At 29.2% G+C, this 20309-nt stretch overlaps 2 protein-coding genes and 1 long non-coding RNA gene across 3 annotated transcripts; 1 reads left to right on the forward strand and 2 right to left on the reverse strand.

The window, feature by feature from the left end:
- Window positions 1–1855: 1855 nt before the first annotated feature.
- On the reverse strand, window positions 1856–5400 carry LOC132937163 (E3 SUMO-protein ligase ZBED1-like). Its single transcript, XM_061003991.1, has 2 exons — window positions 4615–5400; window positions 1856–4163 (listed from the first exon to the last, which is right to left on the reverse strand). The coding sequence occupies exons 1-2, from the start codon at window positions 4797–4799 to the stop codon at window positions 2477–2479; spliced, it is 1872 nt and encodes a 623-aa protein (XP_060859974.1). The 5' UTR covers window positions 4800–5400; the 3' UTR covers window positions 1856–2476.
- Window positions 5401–8657: 3257 nt separating this feature from the next.
- On the reverse strand, window positions 8658–11886 carry LOC132937199 (uncharacterized). Its single transcript, XR_009663630.1, has 3 exons — window positions 11426–11886; window positions 9261–9603; window positions 8658–9075 (listed from the first exon to the last, which is right to left on the reverse strand). It is a non-coding gene; the product is annotated as an uncharacterized LOC132937199 (long non-coding RNA).
- A 359-nt stretch (window positions 11887–12245) lies between these two features.
- On the forward strand, window positions 12246–17117 carry LOC132935187 (uncharacterized). The gene is made up of 3 exons (XM_061001659.1): window positions 12246–12449; window positions 15393–15924; window positions 16008–17117. The coding sequence occupies exons 2-3, from the start codon at window positions 15405–15407 to the stop codon at window positions 16376–16378; spliced, it is 891 nt and encodes a 296-aa protein (XP_060857642.1). The 5' UTR covers window positions 12246–12449; window positions 15393–15404; the 3' UTR covers window positions 16379–17117.
- Window positions 17118–20309: the final 3192 nt, after the last annotated feature.

A 20309-nucleotide genomic window follows, 5' to 3' on the forward strand; every position in this document is an offset into this window, starting at 1 on the left:
GGTCATTTAGGAGTTTCTAAGACATTAAAAAGAATAAGAACGCACATACAGTGGAAGGGAATGAGAAAGGACGTACGACAATATATAGAAAAATGCGAATCATGTCAGAAAAATAAAAGCTCTAAGAAAATTAAGTTACCAATGGCGATCACTACGACATCAACAAAGCCTTTTCAAAAGATATTCCTAGACATTGTAGGTAAGCTACCCACGTCTTATAGGAATAATTCTTACATACTTACTATCCAAGATGACCTGACCAAATTTCTATTAACAATACCTTTAGAAGACCATAAAGCTAATACAATGGCTAAGGCATTTGTTACTAATTTCGTATGTATTCATGGCATACCTATGAATATATTAACAGATAACGGACCAGAGTTAGTAGGTGAAATATTTACTAAAGTACGCAAAATTCTCAAAATTAATAAAACAATGGCTAGTGCATATAGACCTGAGACAAACGGTTCTCTTAAACGAGCTCATAGGGTAATTAAAGAAATGCTTAGGCATACGATAGACCAACACGCGCAAAATTGGTGCGACCACATACCATTTGTTACATTTGCATATAATTCAGCTGTACACGAAAGTACCAACTTCCAACCATACGAGTTACTATATGGTAACCCAGTCGAGTTTCCGTCACCTTTGCAAAGGTGAACTGAGCCGTGCTATACATATGATAATTACGCGTACGAAATAAAACAAAAAATGCAAGCCGCACACGGACTCGCGAGAGAGCTGCTTATAAAAACGAAACATAAAACAAAAGAGTATTATGATAAACGACAGAATGAACAAGACGTTCACGTAGGAGATAAGGTACTAATACTGGACCAAGCTAGGAAACATAAACTTACACCAATTTGGGTAGGACCATATCCAGTAATAAAAGTATTGGATTATAACGTAAAAGTACAAAAAGAAAAAAGGATAGCTACCTTACATAAGAATCATGTTAAAATATTTAAGGAATAATGTTATAAGTTGACTATTCAAATTACATATAATTTTAGGTTTATAATAATAGTAGGAGCTTTCCAAGCCGTTCAAACGCAAATTTCGCCATACAATGTTTCAACAATTCCGCACGAGAGTGGGATTTACTTCGAAAATCGAGGACCACTAAGGTTAACCAATTCGGACTGGAAATTATTAATATATATTAATTTAGATAATTATAATAATAGATATGTAGAAACAATTAACTTTTATAATAAGACAGAAAAAATATGTAAGACTCTACAAAAAGAAAGCCCTGAGACATTTAATACCACATGTGGTAATTTTGCATTAACCTCCGCGTCATTATTACAAGAAATTAGTAGAAAAAGGTCCAATATGTTGCAGTCTATAGATATAGAAGAGATTAACAAACGTGAAAAACTGGGATTGATCAATATAGTAGGACATATTCAGAAGACGTTATTCGGAACGTTGGATGACGAGGACGGGGAAATGTACAATACGCAAATAAGGGAACTCCAAAGTAGTAGAGTAGGTTTGCTAAAAATAGTAGATAAACAAACTAGTATATTAAAATTAACAAATAGTGTATTTAAGGAAGCGCAATTAATGGAGAATCAAATTCGAAATTTAAATATATCGTGTAACAATCTCGAAACCAGCTTAAAACGCGTATGGTATCAAATAGACGTATTAGAAATACGAACGACAATAACGAATTTAATAACAACATTGTTACTGCTACTACAGCAATTAGTATTCGAAACGGATTTGGTAGGTGAAATAATATCTGCGGCACAAAATGGTATAATACATTCAGGTATAATATCCACTAGGGAGTTAAGAATGCAGCTGCGGGACATACTAATAAGTAGGGGTCACTATTTCACGTGTATTTAAGAACACGAACGTACGTGTTTTTATGGAAACGGTGTTAAAGACCGTGTAATTCAAATACACGTGTATACGTGTATTTAGAGTCCATATACCCGTGTGACGTGTATTCAAAGTCCTTACGTTATGATCAGTGGTAGATACTAGATACAAGGATGGGTAAAAGGGACACGTGCCTTTGCCCCTCCGGCCTCCCCATTGTCATTTATAAAAATAATTACTAATTTGAGTTTTATTTAACGATTGTATTATAATATATTTGACAGTAAAACACTATAAAGATAACTTATAAATACGACAAAACCCAAACTAATTCTTTTAATAAATTACAAATTAGATTCATACATAATAAATAATAATATAAATTATAAATGTTTTCGTATTTGCTTTTTCAATGAATATTTTTTAGAAATAAAAAATTACAATATAATAACAAAAATAATTTCTTAAACTATAAAATATAAATACAATTATTAAAAATTAACTGTAGAGAATTTTTTCTTATGATAACCTATGAATAAATAATTTAGGATAAAGAAACAAAAATATGAAATAATAATTAAACACAGTCACTGTATAATTATGAAAGAAAAAATGTACATTAAATGTTCTATAATAATAATTGACGATTTTGATACAAAAATACTAACATATTAACATTTTCTGGTGCTAAACAGTTCCTTTTGGACGTAACGACATTCCCGGCAGTTGAAAAACATCGTTCCGAACTTACAGATGTTGCTGGTATTGACAAATATTTCTTTGCTAACTCGGCTATTAAAGGATATTTTTTTTCATGTGACTTCCACCATTCAAATGGATCAAAATCGTACCTCAGTTGTGGTTCTGCTAAGTAATAATGGTATTGTGTCGAAGCATCATTGATGTCACGAACTTCTTCGCCGTATAAAAATTCAAGTGCACCCTTATTTTTTTGAACACAAACGTTAGTTTCCTCTCTGTTATCCGGAGTATTCATTTCAACCAGTAAATTTTTTACTTTGGAACGAATATTTTCCCTTACATCTATTTCTTCATGTTCCAATTCTTTATACCTCGGGTCAAAAAATGATGAGACTTGTCTTGTAGATACTATGTTTTCTAAATTGTTAAGCTTAAAACGTTCTTTCAATTGCGACACTACTGTCTGTTTGAAATTTATAACGACTTCATTATCATCTTTGTTTAGTTGAAAGTGTTTTTCAATCACTTTTGAAAGAAGTGGTCTAACCATTGATACAGGAGAATGTGTTTCGGCACAAAACACAGTTGTGACAATTTGTAATGGTTTTAACAAGATAATCAAAGTTTCCATTTTTGTCCAGTCACTTTCCGTAATTTCCAACTTTTTTGCTATTGAAACATTTGTTGTATTACGATCTGCTAAGACGTTTGTCACAGCACACCTGTTAGCATAAAGACGATCCAACATCATATATACTGAATTCCATCTTGTTTTACAACTTTGGATCAGACTTTGTTGTGTTAATCCAAGCTGCTCTTGCATTTTTGTTAAAGCATGCTTAGCTACATTGGAATGCTTAAAATGACCAACCATTTTACTACTTAACTGAATTAGTGTAGTGATTCCATCTTGTCCTAATCCATTGTTGACCGCGAGTTGAATGCTATGAGCAGCGCACGTTACATCGTATGTTTCAGAGATATTTGTCAGTAACTGTACAGCATTTATTGCATTTCTCGCATTATCTGTGACAACTGTCATAATTTTTCCACCAATTTCCCATTTATCAAACGTATCTTCTAATTGATGAGCAAGATTTACAGCAGTATGAGATTCCTCCATTGCATGTGTTGTAAGTGTATATGACTTCGGGCACCATTGATCATCAATTATATGAGTAGTAACTGTAATATAGCTGTGTTGAGATAATGATGACCAACAGTCAGATGTACATGCTATACTTTTAGAATCTCTTAATTTTTTCTGTATTATTTCTGTTACTGACGATCTTAACACTTTCATTCTGGATTTTATTGCTCCTTCTTTACAAATTTTATAATTAGGTTCAACAACAGCCATAAATTGTTTAAAACCTTCACTTGAACAAAAAGATATGGGCATTTGATTCACGGCTATCATTTTTGCCAATGCTTGATGTATCTGTTCGGTTTTTTCAGAATTGCAAATTTTGTCCTCCCGATTTATAAAAGTTCGTCGTCGTTTCCTAGGTATTGGCGCGTCAATTTCCAAACTTTGCGATTCTGAAGAACTTGCAGTCGTAGTTGAACTGGTTAAGATACCGGAATTAACAAATTCATGACCAGAAACAACCCTTTATTAATGACAAAATATATAGATAAGTTCCTATGATTAGTGTTTTAAAATTTTGAATTTTTTATTTTAAATATATTGTGAACTATGATGAAAATTCGATGCATTCCTAACTATTATTTACTAATTTTAAGTCTTTACCTATCTATATTCTATATTATACATATTAATATTTAATATATATATAACATAATAGGTATAATATTTCTGTTAAATAAAACAGCAAAACATAATTTTACTTTAAAAATCAGATTATATTTCTAAATAAATACAGTGTGATCAGGATAAGTGGAAACACTCAATAACTATGTGCAGACTTAATATAATTTAATATTGTTATTTTATTATTTTATTACTTGTTTAATTATGATACGTCATATATAAAAAATATTCTTTGTAAAAAAAAAGATAATTTACGGTTTATGAACATAATATATATTAAATGTACTTACCTTCGTGTTACAGTTGTAGGTGGTTTTATACTATGTATAGTTTTTAAATGTCTGCCCAAAGATCCTGTTGTTCCACCAATACAACAAAATTCATTGTTTTCATTTTCGGTACACAAATCACAGTAAGCTTTATCGCCATGCCGTTTAGCATACAGCCACACCCAACTTTTACACTTATTACTCATCTTATGAATTAATAAAATAGTTATCTATTGTTATTTGAGTATGGAAACATATGACAATGCACAAGACGTGAACAACACACAAATGAAATAACATCACTCCAAATTAAAGAACCCAACTCGTAATTTAAGTTTTATTAATAAAACGTATTTACGAATTTGCGATAATGTTGTTATCTTCACTATTAAATATCTATCATACTCGTTAAAGTTGCTTCAAGGACGTCGTTCCATAAATTAAAGTTAAAAATATTAACTCTAGACTTTGACCAGCTTGCCGTACTGGCTTCGTCTATCTGTTAGTAAATGTCAATTATCGGCCGATAACAAACAATATAAGAGACAAAATAATTCAGTACACGAAAATTGTATAGCACACGTCAGAATAACATGGCAATATTATTAATAAAAAAATAAAAAGTTTCTGGACTTTAAATACACGGGTAATTTTAATACACGGGTATCTGGACCTTTAATACACGTGTATTAAGATACACGTGCACACGAACTTTAAAAACACGTGTAAATAAATACACGGGTATTACTACATTTTATTGTACATGTTCGGACTACGTGTACACGTGTATATCAATACACGTACCAAACCGAGAGCCCTACTAATAAGTCTGCCCAGGCAGTTGAAATTACCTTTTGATGTAAATTACATATCACTGTACGAATTAAATAAGATTTCAAAACTGGCCATAGTATATATGAATGGAACTCTTGTCTTCGAGTTAGTGATTCCATTACTAAACCCAGTAGAACTAACATTATATCACATAATACCATTGCCGGTACGTAAAGAGCAGCTCTATATGCACCTCACACCCGAATTCGAATACATGGCAATATCAAAAACACACGAATACTATTTAACGATTTCCGTAACATATTTAATGAACTGTAAAGAACTAGCGAGTATAACAATGTGTCCCGAAACACAACCATTACGTGTGGGGTCCGCGGGGTTACCATGTGAAATCGAATTATTCATGAAACCAACGATAATTCCGAGAACTTGCGCGATAAAATATTTAGAATTATCACGTAGCATTTACCACAAGTTGAAATATCATAATAAATGGATTTATATAATAAACACGTTGGACGATGTAGCTGTCACCTGTGATCAGTGGGACAACGCTAAGAATATACAATTAAGGGGCGTAGGCATAATAACCTTAAGTGAACAATGCAGGGCGCACACACCGCAAGTAGTATTAACACCTAACCGGCATCTGAAGTCCGTTCAGTATACCGACTTTATTCCTCCGGTAAACATACCAGCTAGTGTAAAGATTCCGTTACTACCCAGTGCTAAGCTCGACAGTTTACTTATCCACCGAAATCCGGTAGTCAAGCTAAACGACATTAGTGACTTTTCCAAAACCATCGAGGAGTTGGAAAGCGCCGTCCAAGAGGAAAAAGATAAGAATATTTTAAAATCAACCAGTGGTATGCATACTAAAATAATTATTATATTAAGTATAATATTAGGTCTGATAATAGCTTATAAACTATTCAAAATATATACTAACCGTAGATACCATAGTCATAGAATAATCGTGCCTAGAGTAGAAGTAACTTCTTTATGAAATATTCTGTAGAAAAATATGAGCACGGCAAGAGACTTAGTTAGATTTATCGATCATCTTCGCTATACGCTACACAAAGATGAGCATACAGTACAATTACGTGAGGGTAGCCAGGCTCCGGTCTGTCTATTAAAACATTTAGCAAGAGCCAACCGGAGAAGCGGGTTCCTTTAAAACCGGATAATGATACTTGCGCTACAAGAAGTTTTAACCATCACCTTTGTTGAATGGCAAAAAGAGGAAGGGGCTCTGGGGGGGCATGAAACACCATGCCACTTGCTTTTCCACTCTATACAAACAGACACTGTAATTGTAGATACTTTAACTGCCATATTATTTAACGTCATAATAAATTAAATAAAAAAAAAAAAATAACTACTGACTATGTTGATGTAAGGGTTACGTTTAAAAACTAATTTTTTGTATATGTTGCTTTATAATGTTTTACTTTAAATAAGACTATGTTTTTTCCACTATTATATATTTTGTATTTAATAAAAAAAATAATGTATGTAATAATAATAAAAAAAAAATATTTGCATGAAATAAATTGATTAAGTGTATGGAAAAAAAAATACATATATATAATAATAAAAAAAAAATGTAATGTACTAACATAATATTAAGAATTTAAATAACTACTAATAACTGTTCATATTTGTAAAGGATGGATTTCATGATACTAGTAGTTTAGCATTCTGAGCAATAGTTAGAGGCCTTATTAACCATAAGCCCTCGTTTTGTGGGGGAGGTGTTGCAAATGCTACAATGTACCTATAAGACCACACACAGCTCGGCATGTGTCCGGTACGTGATGGGCAGCATTAATTATTATATAAAGGACAATGTAATAGGTACAAGGAAAGTATGATATAATTTGTTATATAAAAGCAAGGCTACACGTAGCAAGGATGTTCGTGTAGGTACTCCTTTTCCTTGTATCAATGCACCTATATAAGAGGGACCCTAACGAAAGGCTCATCACTCTATAGTTGGCAGGCTACTAGTTGACGGTATCCATGCTGATTATTTATGTCTTAAATTGTACAAGTTCAATAATTTGAAACTATTCATAATTGATTTGTGTTTTATATTTAATAAACTTATATTATAATCAATTCGAATAAGAGTTATTTGTTCGACTTTGAAGCTTATCAACAGTGTCTCTCATCCAGTTCACAACACTATCAAAAACAACGCCGACGTCGCCGAAATTGGTAACCATGTAATTTTACCATCATCGTACGTAGGCAGTCCACGTCATTTGCAAGAATATATACAGGATGCTCTGACGTGCGCGAATATGGACGACCATGTTTATTTTTTTTGTTTATTTTTACTATAATATGTAACATGATATTATATTATATTATTACTAGCTGATCCCGTGCACATCGATGCCCATTAAAAATGCGAACTCTATATTATGAATAATATGTTTGATATAATAATATAGCTTTAAAACTCATGGCAACCATTTATAAACAAAAATGTCAATCGGAAATCTCAAAATCTCTGTTTGAGCACCTCCCGAGGTTGATGCTATTAATTTTTAAATTACCCTATCTTCTGCCCAGAGGTATAAACTATCTCCGTAACAAATTTCATCAATATCGGTCATGTATAAAGGACATACAGACAGACAAACATTCATTTTCATATATATGTATATAGATTATGATGGCATCAACAAAAAACCATGTAATTACCTATTATAATAAGATTATTATTTTAAATTACCTATTATGAAAGTATTATTATTAAATTTTTTATGTAAATTTATCAACAATTATGATAGAAATAAATATACGATGAACATAGAATAAAAATGGTTACTTAAAATGTTTGTTAGTTAATGTCATTATGGGTACAACTCTGTTTGTAATCTAAACGCAAAAATCAATGTTTTATAATTTTATTTAACCTAACCCAATGTTAAATAGACAAATCAGTTAATGCTGATGTACATATTTTAATGCAGTAAATAATAATAATATACCTCATACCTTACGATAGTCTTTGTTTTCATAATGTCATATTAAAATAAAGAAGAATATACTTTTTACAATATGTAGTAATAATTGCATAAGAAAATTAACGAAGTACTATAGAACAATAAAAGTAATTATGTTAATATTTGTATTTAAATATTCATATTATATTTAAGGAATTAGTAAAATGATAAAAAAGAGTAATATTTATATTAATTACAAATAATATAATATGTAGATCAAGAGATACACAGTCTAAAAAAAAGGGACACTTAATATTTAATATGTAATAATATAATATCAAATACTTATTGAATAAATGTACATCATAATTGTGTATTGTGGTAATTTAACAGTTGTGTGTAATATACATATTTAAAGGTAATTTACAATCAGTAACGCAGTAAAAATACTGATAATTTACACGGTTATAACATTGACTGTTTGAAAATTTATGGCACTGATTGCTTGCACTGTTCTTTCAAGCTTGAAAAGACAATACAATGTAATCAATCGTTGGTAATGGGAACAAACCTCCTTTGTGATAAAATGTGTTGTTTTCAGGAAACACAAAAACGTCGATTATGAATTCTAGGAATCAAAGAATATGTTTCAGACATTCTGACAACGGCAATTAATTGTTCCTCTTCTTCTTCTTCAATTTCTCTAATTCATTTGCATACTAAATACCTAAAAATACGTTAGATATATAGATTATACATCATAACTCATAACATTATACTAGTTACTATATACAAATTTACAAGGCTGGGCATTAAAGAGTTAAAAAGTTCAAGTTAATTTAATTTTAACTGTTTAACTTAACTTGTTACTATTCGATTTTCATTAACTTAACTAATAACTAACAGACATACCATGCTAACATGAGCATGCTACTCAGCAACAGTGAAATTTGAATCTCCAGAATCTGATTCACTATAAATATAGTGATTCCTCGGAGCGCCTTTTATATACTAGACAACAGTCAGATTGCATTGTATTTTACAAAGTCCCACTTAAGTATTCGCTATGGTTCTTTCATGTACGAAAAGACAATTCAAAAATCCAGAATCTGATTCAGTATTAATATATTCACTATAATGATCTTGCATATGGACATCAATTTTGGATGAACTTTCACTAAAAGAATCCATCAAGAGGTCCATCAATCTTATCACGAGGTTTAATTTTTCTTTTTTTCGGTCTGCGATCCACTACCTATAAAAAATATAAATTAATTTCAATTAAAAATTATTAAATGTATTACCTCAGCTTACAGTTTTAAGATCTAAGTATTAGTTTTGTACTAAATTATACAAATAATTAAAAAAATCAAGATTATATAATATTATTATAATGTTTATAAGACAAGTGCATTTGATTTTTTTTGAATCTATAAAAAGTATATTTTATTGCTAATAACCATTGCTCAACCAAATCAATCCTTGCACATATTATTATAGTATTATGTTACCATATAGATATTTTTTAATTTTAATAAAATATAATATAAAGGTTAATATTTAACAGTTATCAACTTGGTATGCAAATTCAATTAAAGACAAGTACAGAACAAACAGTATCCAATTCATGTGATTTTAGAATAATAAAAATATTATAGTAGAAGATACTGATGATACACCTATTATTTTGATGATAGAAATTAATATCAGTTATAACTCATTTTAAAATTAAAACATTAATAAAAGCCTACAAAATGCGTTAGATAATATTCTTAATTTTAAATTTGATAATAAAGCTTTCAATACAAATATTATGCTATATTTGTAAGACTCAGACAACACATGTATTATCATGTATAATCCTTGTTAAGCTTTATTTAACACTGCTTAATAAACTGTAGTTTTTTCCCGAGTGTATGTTATCTAGTGTGACTTATTCGTTTGCCAAAATGTAATAATAAGAAAAACTAGAACTGTGTCCAGAGACCGATATTTCGGTTACAGAAAAACAAATTATGTAGTCAAAGAAAAGCCAAAGAAAAAGTAATGACATCAAAACCAAAAATGAATGCAATACAACTAAATATTCTATTATAAAACAGACAAGTATACGACAGAAATCGATGGGAGATGTAAATAATAATGAGCATACAAGTAGGAAGTACTAAGTGCTGTGCAGGTATGTGATGAGTAGTGTACGAAGGATTTTAATTTGGTTAGAGTTTTACCTAAAACTCATCACTAAACCGTGAAGGGGGAAATAATCCCTATTTACATTATTTTATGCTGAACAGTTTTTATATACCTAATTGGTAAATACAAATTATAGAGTTAGTCTTGAATTAAGTCTACATTTAGAGTATGTCACTTGGTCACAAATTATAAATCCTTTACAGGCTTCAATAAACATGATAATAACTGATGATATGATTATTGTCGGCATTTGGCAATATTCTTATAATAGGCCAAAAAAAAAAAAAACCGAAATCGGGTATAGGTCATGATTCTCAATGTGATTGACGTTGTATATAATTTATTTTACATCTATTAAAAATGACTTAATAATTAATTAATCTACTTTGTGCATTGATTATGGAAGTACCTAAATAAGATTTCTTTTTATAAGATTAGAACCGGTATGTTGTGATCCCGATGTTGACAAAGGTCGAATCAAATGAATTAACATTTTTAAGTTTATTGACGTGGATTAGTATTTAACACATTTTAAACACTCAGAATAATGTTACAATTTAAGACAAATATCTCTAGCACGAATACTGTAAACTAGTCGTCACGCAGAAATAGTATGTCAGAGTTATCTCTCTTGGCGCACTTATACTAGACAACAGTCGGATTGCATTGTATTTTACAAGGTCCCACAAGTACTCGCTATGGTTCTTTTAGTAGGTACTTTAGAAACTATCTTTTCTTGTGACACTTATTAATAGTAATTAATATATTATAACACGTACACCGTGCGCACTACTGTAATAAATATAAATGTGTGCGGTCCTACACCTTGTGGGTATTGCAACAGGTGTGCCAGTGCAGTATCTGATACAAATTGGTAAACTTACTTTTCCGTCCTTAAAATCTCAAGATTCGTATTAAAGTCGACGTCGAAACACGAGTGTACAACGAACAATAATGCGACTGAATTCAATGAGTTCGTAAATTAAATAATAATATGATATTTACTAGTGAAATCGAAGTGCACGTTATCTGCGAGTGCGGAATCGCGGATTCGCGAAGCCGCCAAGCCGGAAGCAGTCGTCCGTTGTGCAAGGTGCGAACAACATGGTTGTTGAGATATTAATTAAAATAAACAATAACAACAAAAGCGACCGGTGGCCGGCGGGGCGCGGGCCTTGGGCGACGCGCTGTAGTTCTTCCCCACTACCACGGACTAATATATATATATCTTATTCTGAGATCATATTATACAAGACGTGTACGATCTAAGCAGATGCAATAATTATTTTATTTTACTATTAAAAACGACGGTATTTCTAATAGATTTCGTACCATGAATGTAATGTTTTGCCAACTGAGAACACGGTGGACGTCTAATCACGGTTATAATCACGGCTTTGGATAGAATCTAATTCCATCCCACGATGCAGTGAAGATTCTATCCACAGATATATCCGCAGTAATGAAAGTGATTTGATTACAGTGGTGATAACAATTTGTCCTCCAAAAAGATGGCGGCCGAGTGTCCAAGGACTGATATATCCGTGATTCTATCTAAAGCCGTGGTTATCACGCGGTGTACTTTATCTAGTATTTTAGAAATCTGTGCCGATATCAAATACTGTAAATGATAAGTTATTTACACGGACCACGGATTATCCATGATTAGTCCGTGGTGGTTACAGTGGTTATTTACCATATGTTATTTACAGTATTTGCCGATATCTCCCCCGGTGGTGCAGCGTCGGATGGTAACGCCTTATCATGGGACCGGTAGAGTTCCGCCAGTATCGAATTCCGCAGCTCGTCGAAGACTCTGTTCATAACCTCTGTCGCAGCAGCTGAATGGTGGCAACAGGATCCAGATTCTCGAGAAAATCTCCGTCGATCTGATTTCAGACCTAATAGGTAATGTATAAGTCGTGTATAACGCCGTGTCCTACGTGAATCCGACAAATGCGACGAAAAATAAAACTGTTTGATATTGAGGCGGAACAGCATGGTCAGAATACATATCGTCGGATTTACGTAGGACACGGCGTAACAGTAGGCCGTAGGTTTATCGTACATGACAAACGTGCGTACTGACTACTGAGTATTACAACTGGTGGTACATGGATGTAGGATTCGATGTGGCACACAAGGTGTAAGGTCAAGAGTACAGAATACATAGGTACTGAATATTATATCCTGTCGTGTGTACAAATTGCAGTGCGGCTGTCTATACCGGATGTCGACTAGCGGCACCACGGCACATGATGTTAAATGTTTTGCGTTGATTTTTTTTCCAAGCGTCTGTATATAAACAGTGATTAATAAGAAATGTATAATCATTATATCAGTAGGTCACCTAATGCGTTTCTGACACACAAAATAAATAACGATTAAGGTATATAGATTTACAATAATATCATTGAGCCATCAACTATATTCTATACTATTGACCACAGGGCATGTTAAGTAGATAGGTTTAGAAGCAAATGTTCATCTTTTTTTATTTTAGTTCAGTACACAATGTTTTTTTCATGGCTCGTTTCATATAGTTTTTTTATGAGAAATGTGGTGACAGTAAAACACTAACATGAAAATGTCTTTGTGTGTATAAAATATAATAATATATCTACTTACATTCTCTAAAACAAAAAAATATATTATAAAAAAAATAACTAAAATTTTTATTCTTTGATTAAATATTTTTTTTAGTTCAGGATTTTTATCCTATAATACGTGCCAAATCATTTTTAAAATATTTTATAAACTCAAAATTTGTTTATTTCTATACATATTACATAATATATATACATATTACATAATATATATACATATAACTTTTAAGTAACAAGCAAAACAATTATGTAAATAAACCAAATGTTTATTTTATCATTTTCCATACATGATACAATTTTATACATGGTACTCTTTTTGGGCTATGGAACTCATGTCCATACCAATTTTTTTTAATTTTGTTGGTATAAATGTTGATAAAAATGTACTCTTTGAAAATTGAATACTAGATTCCCGATAAATGTTTTAAATAGTAGTTTAAAAATATATAGGCACAATTTTGTTTTATAAGCATTTAAAATTCAAATTCGCAAATTAATAATTATGTATACAATGTTCAATTTTCATAGTTAAGGATTGAAAATTTACAACAAGATTTCTCTTAAGAATTTTATTTTATAACCAAACAATCTAAAAGTTATATATGCATTATGCATAGTTTTATCTTATAGATATTTTAAAGTTAAATTCAGACGAAATTAAATTAAATATATTTTAATGTAGGTAATGGAGAATAATGATTTTAGTTATTTTGTTGTGATTTAAAAATACTATTTGTGGATACTTGGAACTTTTTAAGTATATCATTATATTTGAACACATTGCAAAAGTTTGAAAATACTGCATTGTAATTAACATAGTAATTAATCGACAAAGTTTGAAATGTTATTTGTTTAAAATATATGCATTGAATATAATTGTTATGCTTTAAAAATTACACTAGGTTGAAATAACATTAGTAGTAAATGATACACGTTTTAATTAAAATGGTCGTGAATCGACAAAGTTTGAAATCGTATTTGCCCAAATATACATAGAATATAATCGTCATCATATAGGCGCACATAAAGATTCAAACTTTTGTGTTTTGTATATCAAGTCAAATACAAAAATTAAGATTCAAACGAAACAAGATTTTAACAAACACCTTTTCAGATATTGACGATTAAAATATTGTCTATTCTAGTTATTGATCATTCAAATTTTTGATGGTCTTCCTTATATTTTATTGACACTATGATATTTTCTAATGCAATTTTTTCGGAAAAAATGAAATATTCAATTTACTGTATTATTAATTGTAAAATAAATAACTTAAATAGCAATAATATCATAAAATATACACACATAAAAATAAAGTAGTTGATTTAACTTGAAACTACAATGTTCAATTTCTATTAGTTAAATTAAAAAATAAAATTGCAAAAATAGGGTGTCCAGTAAATTAAAAAATTTCCGTAACATGAGCAAATTTTAAATAGTTGGATAGTTTAGAATTTTTTATATTTTTGGTGATTTTTTGCTTATATTAAGTGATTTTTTTATTATTTTATAGAGATACAAAATCCAAACTCTAATTATATACTATTATTGACTTGTTAGTTGTTTTTATGGTAACATCCACCACTGACATTTTCATTAGATTAATATTTCATAGCGATTATTTATGCAACTATTATACTAAATTGGACTTATGATTTAAGAAGGATTTGTATGTTTTATCTAAAAAAAACTTTCCGCCACCGATCCCTTTAACTTCCGAGTGCGCATATTATTCTTGTTGTAAAGTGTCCTGGTAAGTTATCCTGTGTGACATAATACGTGTCATATGGTATCTATTAAATGTTTTACCCACTAATTAATAAACTAGTGCTCTGGTGTATTCTAGACTGTAGTTGATTTCCTAAATTAATTTTTATGTTTACTTTTCATTACTTATTTTAATATACATAATATTAATATATAATGTAGGTGTACTTGAAACAAGTAGGGGATAGTGTTGTATCATGGGACAATTTTTATTAAAATTCTTCTTTTCTTTAAAACTTATTAATTAATGATTTGTCCAAGGTACTGCATACCAATTTGGAAAGAATAAATCTTTTTAGATATTGCAACTTATGGTTTGTAAGAATAGACTACACCATTAATTTCCAAACAATCTCTAATATAAAATGACACTTAGCTCAAGAATTTCTATAATAAATTTAGATATACCTACTACTTACATATAATTTATTTTTAGTAATAACAATTGTATATCTAATTATTTTTTTATTTTTTCAGTATCAATTAAAAATGTTAAAGTGCCTAAACGATGATAGCAAAATACAAATGAGACTGAATATTAAACAGCATCGACAAAAACTTCTTCAGTATTTGGAGAATACTAATGATACTGTTTTAAAGCCTAAAATCAAATTAATTTCAAATGATATTGAAAAATCTAATTTGAATCACAATGTTAAAAGGAGAACCAGATCAAGTATTACTGTGAAACAACTTCAACCAAATGTCAAAGTAAAAATAAAAGAAGAGCCTTTGTCAAATTTTGAATTAAAACTAGAACCTTTACCAAACATTGAAATAAAAGACCCTGAACCTTCACCTGTCATCATAAAAAAACTCAAAGAACAATTAATTGAAGAAGAGCTATATTATAGTTCGAGTTCTGAAGAAATTGGTAACAATATTTCTGTTGGAAATACGGAAAATTTTCAGTCACATAATGATAATGACAGCAACAATTCAAGCATTATAGAAGTAGTTAAATATGATGGAGAAGAACAACTGGCCAATGACAAAAGTAAAAAAAAATGTAAGTATCTATGATTTTGTTCATCAATGATATTAATTATGTAATTATTTTTTTACTAACTGCATTTTATTTTGTTCTAAAAGGTATGTATTATAACTGCAACAGTGATAATTCTTTATTGGATATCAACTACCCACTCACTACAAAGAGAAAAATAATGATTTTAAAAAAAAATGTTAGAAAATCTGAAGACAGGGATAAACACAATGCCAAAGAACGAGAATGCCGAAAACTCGTAGCCAAAAAGTTTCAAACTCTGAGAAAATGTTGTAGTTATTTGAACACCAATATACGCAGGCCATCAAAACTTAGCATACTTTTGGCTGCTAAAAAAGAATGCGATTTGTTAAGACATAATGGCAAGAAAATGGAAGCAGAAAAAATATACTGGCTCAAAGCAAATAAAATTTTGAAAAATAGGATAAATGAATTGAAGATAGATGGGTATAGATAGTATGGTAGTACAGCACATCGGCCCTCGATTCTCGTACTTGAAAAGTGTCAACCGAAATGAATCTCTATAACCAGTATTAAACAGCTGGAGATATTTGCTCTAGCGCTTATTTGTTGTAGTGATTATAAATGTAGTTACCATTCAAATGGTAAATTGTAGTTGCGTGATAGTCACTACAACAAATAAGTGCTAAAGCGGAAATACATATCCAGCAGTTTAATACTGATTATAGAGACTCATTTCGGTAGACACTTTTCTAGATTTATTGGGCAACCATACTATCATTAACCGTGGTTAATACTGATAATGTATGATAAACCAGGAAAATATTTTGGTAAATTTGTTATATTTCACACTGCCCAATGTACCAACTCACTATTTTTATCTTTAGTAGGTATATAAAAAAATATGTTTATTTATATTTATTTTTATAGTAATATTTAATAGATTTTGTTCATGTTTTCTTTGTAATACAAAGAACCTGTACATAAAACAAAGTCTATGTATACATTTGTAGTATGTGTTACGTGTTTCTAATAACTATCAATTTTCTTTTTTATTCACTAAATATTAAATTAAATTCATTGGACGAATTATATTTAATTTAACTAAGTGTAAATTTGTGCGCTCTTTATGAGATTCTGTCACAGTTACTCATTTAAAATCCGTTGTACATTATTTAAAAGCTCAACTTAGTTTTATGTAATTAATTGATTTGTTTTCATATTATCACAACAAATTATTTTAAAATTCAATATTTCAGCAATGTTTTTAATTTTAAGTATTGACATAATATGTGATATTTTCTTAAAATTATAAATCAATTATTTTTCATAAATGTCTTCTTTATCAATTAATCTCTTAGTGTTTTAACCCTTCATCTAACTCCTCTTCTTTACAATTCTCATATTATTTTATGTGTATTCGTCTTATATGTTAACTAACAGAAAACTTTTATCCACTGTAAATTATAGATCGATTAGGCTAGGTTGTTACCATAGACCTACAAGTTTAGTAACCACAAATCAGTTATTATGTTACCAACTAAATATAACAATTAGCAGAATTTATTGTAACAAAATTTTTAATTTGGCAGTATCCACACTGTAATTTACTACTTTGTTTCTTTTTTACTCACTATATCGTACCCCTGGCCTCTCTCTAAGAGCTGTCCGTTAGTTTATAGGTCTATAGTTTAGTGATTCTGGTCCATTTACATTTTTCGTTGGTATTTTCAGAAACTAAATGAATCTGTATTTTATCACTTGATAAATAATTGGCGGGTAATATGAACTTTTCATCAAGTGTACTGAAAAATACCGTCGGGCAAATACTGATTTTTATCGTGGTACTGAAAAGTATCATCGGTCATTCATCTGATCAAATTTTGTGTGCTGCGGACTACTGTTACCACACTTGTGAACCACGGTAAAAATCAGTATTTGGCCAACGGTACTCTCAAATACCATCATTATATCAATATTAGACGGATAATTTAATTTTTTAATTTTTTACTCGCAGTAAATTAAATTATTTTAATTGCAATATTATCATATAATAGATATACCTACTTATAATAATATATTTTTAATATTGTATGTTAACAGTGTTATTAATATTATAAAAAAAAAATTATAATTATGTACCTAAGTACTATGCAATTATTTTAATATATACCTATTTGTTGTAATTTATTAATAATGATATGTTCATATTTAACTCATTGATTATACAACAAATAAGCTATTAATTTAAGGTTAGGATAACATTTCTTTGAATGTTAAAAATGTTAATATTTAAAAATCAATATTTAACTAAATCTTGTTTGTATTTCTTTAAACATTAAAGTTTAAAATGCATTAAATATACAATTTAGGAGTTAATATGAAAAGTTCCAATAAAGCAGTCTGCATTATTATTAGTATTTTTTACAATTTTGTTAAAAATTATTTTTTTTATTGAGGTTTACAACAGTTATTTATCATAGGCCCAGAAGTATATTGAAGTTTGAATTAATATTTTTCAGAATTTTTAACATATGAAATTATTGGATTGTATAACATTTTACATTTAAATGCAGTGGTTGTCATAATTTTCTAACCATTTTTTTTAAAACCTTCATATAATTCTCAAAGGGAAAAGCTGAACAGTTGTCTAGTGAATCAAAATTAATAAAATCTTCAAGAATATGCAGTAAACAATGCATATTGTGGGACATCCATTCTTTTCCATGACTACTGTTAAATTGTTTAATGAAGTATTAATGAGTTATTCAGTATAGTTTGTAAGTGGGGCAGTATACTATTTTATTTTTACCTAATAATATTAATACTGACAAATTCAGGCATAAAAATTTGAAATAAATGTTCCATCCATAGTATATTTTAAAACCACACGAGCAGTATAAAGCAGAAAAAGTCTAAACTCTGTAACTTTTCGTGTTGAGTTAATTAATTAATCCACGAGGTTTACTTTAAAAATCACAGGGCACCATATTATTAAGTAAAATTAAATATTCACTTATCATATTAATTTTAAAACCGGGTATACGAACAATCAATGGATTGTTTAATTAGCTACAAATGTAATAAATGTATTTATAAACATAAACACAATTTATGTACGAAATGTATAAAAATTAATATTTTAATAATTAATATAATAATGTATAATACAAAATATTTGTATAATAATTAATATTTTAATTATGTATATACTTGGCAAGTCAAGAAAAATTGGCATAGAATCACCTACATGATATTTTTCTTGGTCTTTGTTTTTGAAGCTATTAAGTGTTCTTTTTGAGCAATTCAATTCAGGAAAACATACTTTATGTTGATAGAATATACCTTCAAGCTTCATTGTATCATCTGGGGCAAGAAAAATAAACACTATCACATTTAGTTTTCATCACAGCAGAACACGTCTGATACAATGTCCTTCTTAAATAATTTATTATATTTTGTAGTCCACGACAAATATAACAATTAAAGTATGTTTCTTAATTTCTTTAAAATATTCTGTCAAGAATATATTGGAATCATATGGTTTATTATTTTCACAGAAAATACTAATAGGAAATATAATTTTATTTAGCATAAAATTGGCCAAAATATAATATTAGAACTTTTAGTTATTTGTAAACCTTCAATACCATAATCTAATTTTATAAGGTATGGTTAAAAATGTTATTTTACTTTTATTTTTTTTTTTTAGTTTCTTTGTTATTAAAATTATAAATTATTAGAACTTTACTAAGTTTGATATAAATGAATACAAATATAGGTACAATACCAAGAATTAATGTCATAAACATTTTTACCAACAAAAAAGGGGTTTTTTAAACATTAATTTTTTCATTAATATTATATAATATTAATAAAAATACATATTATGTATTTTTGATATATTTTGATTTTAAAAACTTTTAATAATATTCTTTCTTGGTATTATACTAAATGTACTTTTGAATACGACAGATAGGGTGGTGTGGGACCCTTGTTAGGTTTCAGAATAGTCATAAATCGATCACTATATTCGTTATCATTTATCGTATTTATTGCTAAAACAAGCCACCAAAATGTGTACACAAAATATTACAGATTCTTTCAGATAAACGATAGTTTTCAAAATCCTACAACTCTATATAATACCCCATCTCAACCCCCTCCCACCTAAGTAGTTATTGGCCAGTAGATTAATTTAAAAATAGTATAATTAAGATGGTAACTAAAATATAAAATTTAGTTATCATATTGTATAGAATCTCAAAATTTGAAGGGCATATTTTTTTCGTATTTTTATTTTACATTTTGGTTATTTAATTACTACTGCTTAATAATATAATACTTAAAAATATTTACTTCTGAACATTTGTAAATTTATTAAAATAATTCATTGAGCTTTGTTTACAAATATAAATATAATTTAC

This window comes from Metopolophium dirhodum, chromosome 1 (genome assembly GCF_019925205.1).
Source record: "Metopolophium dirhodum isolate CAU chromosome 1, ASM1992520v1, whole genome shotgun sequence".
NCBI classification, from domain to species: Eukaryota; Metazoa; Arthropoda; class Insecta; order Hemiptera; family Aphididae; genus Metopolophium; species Metopolophium dirhodum.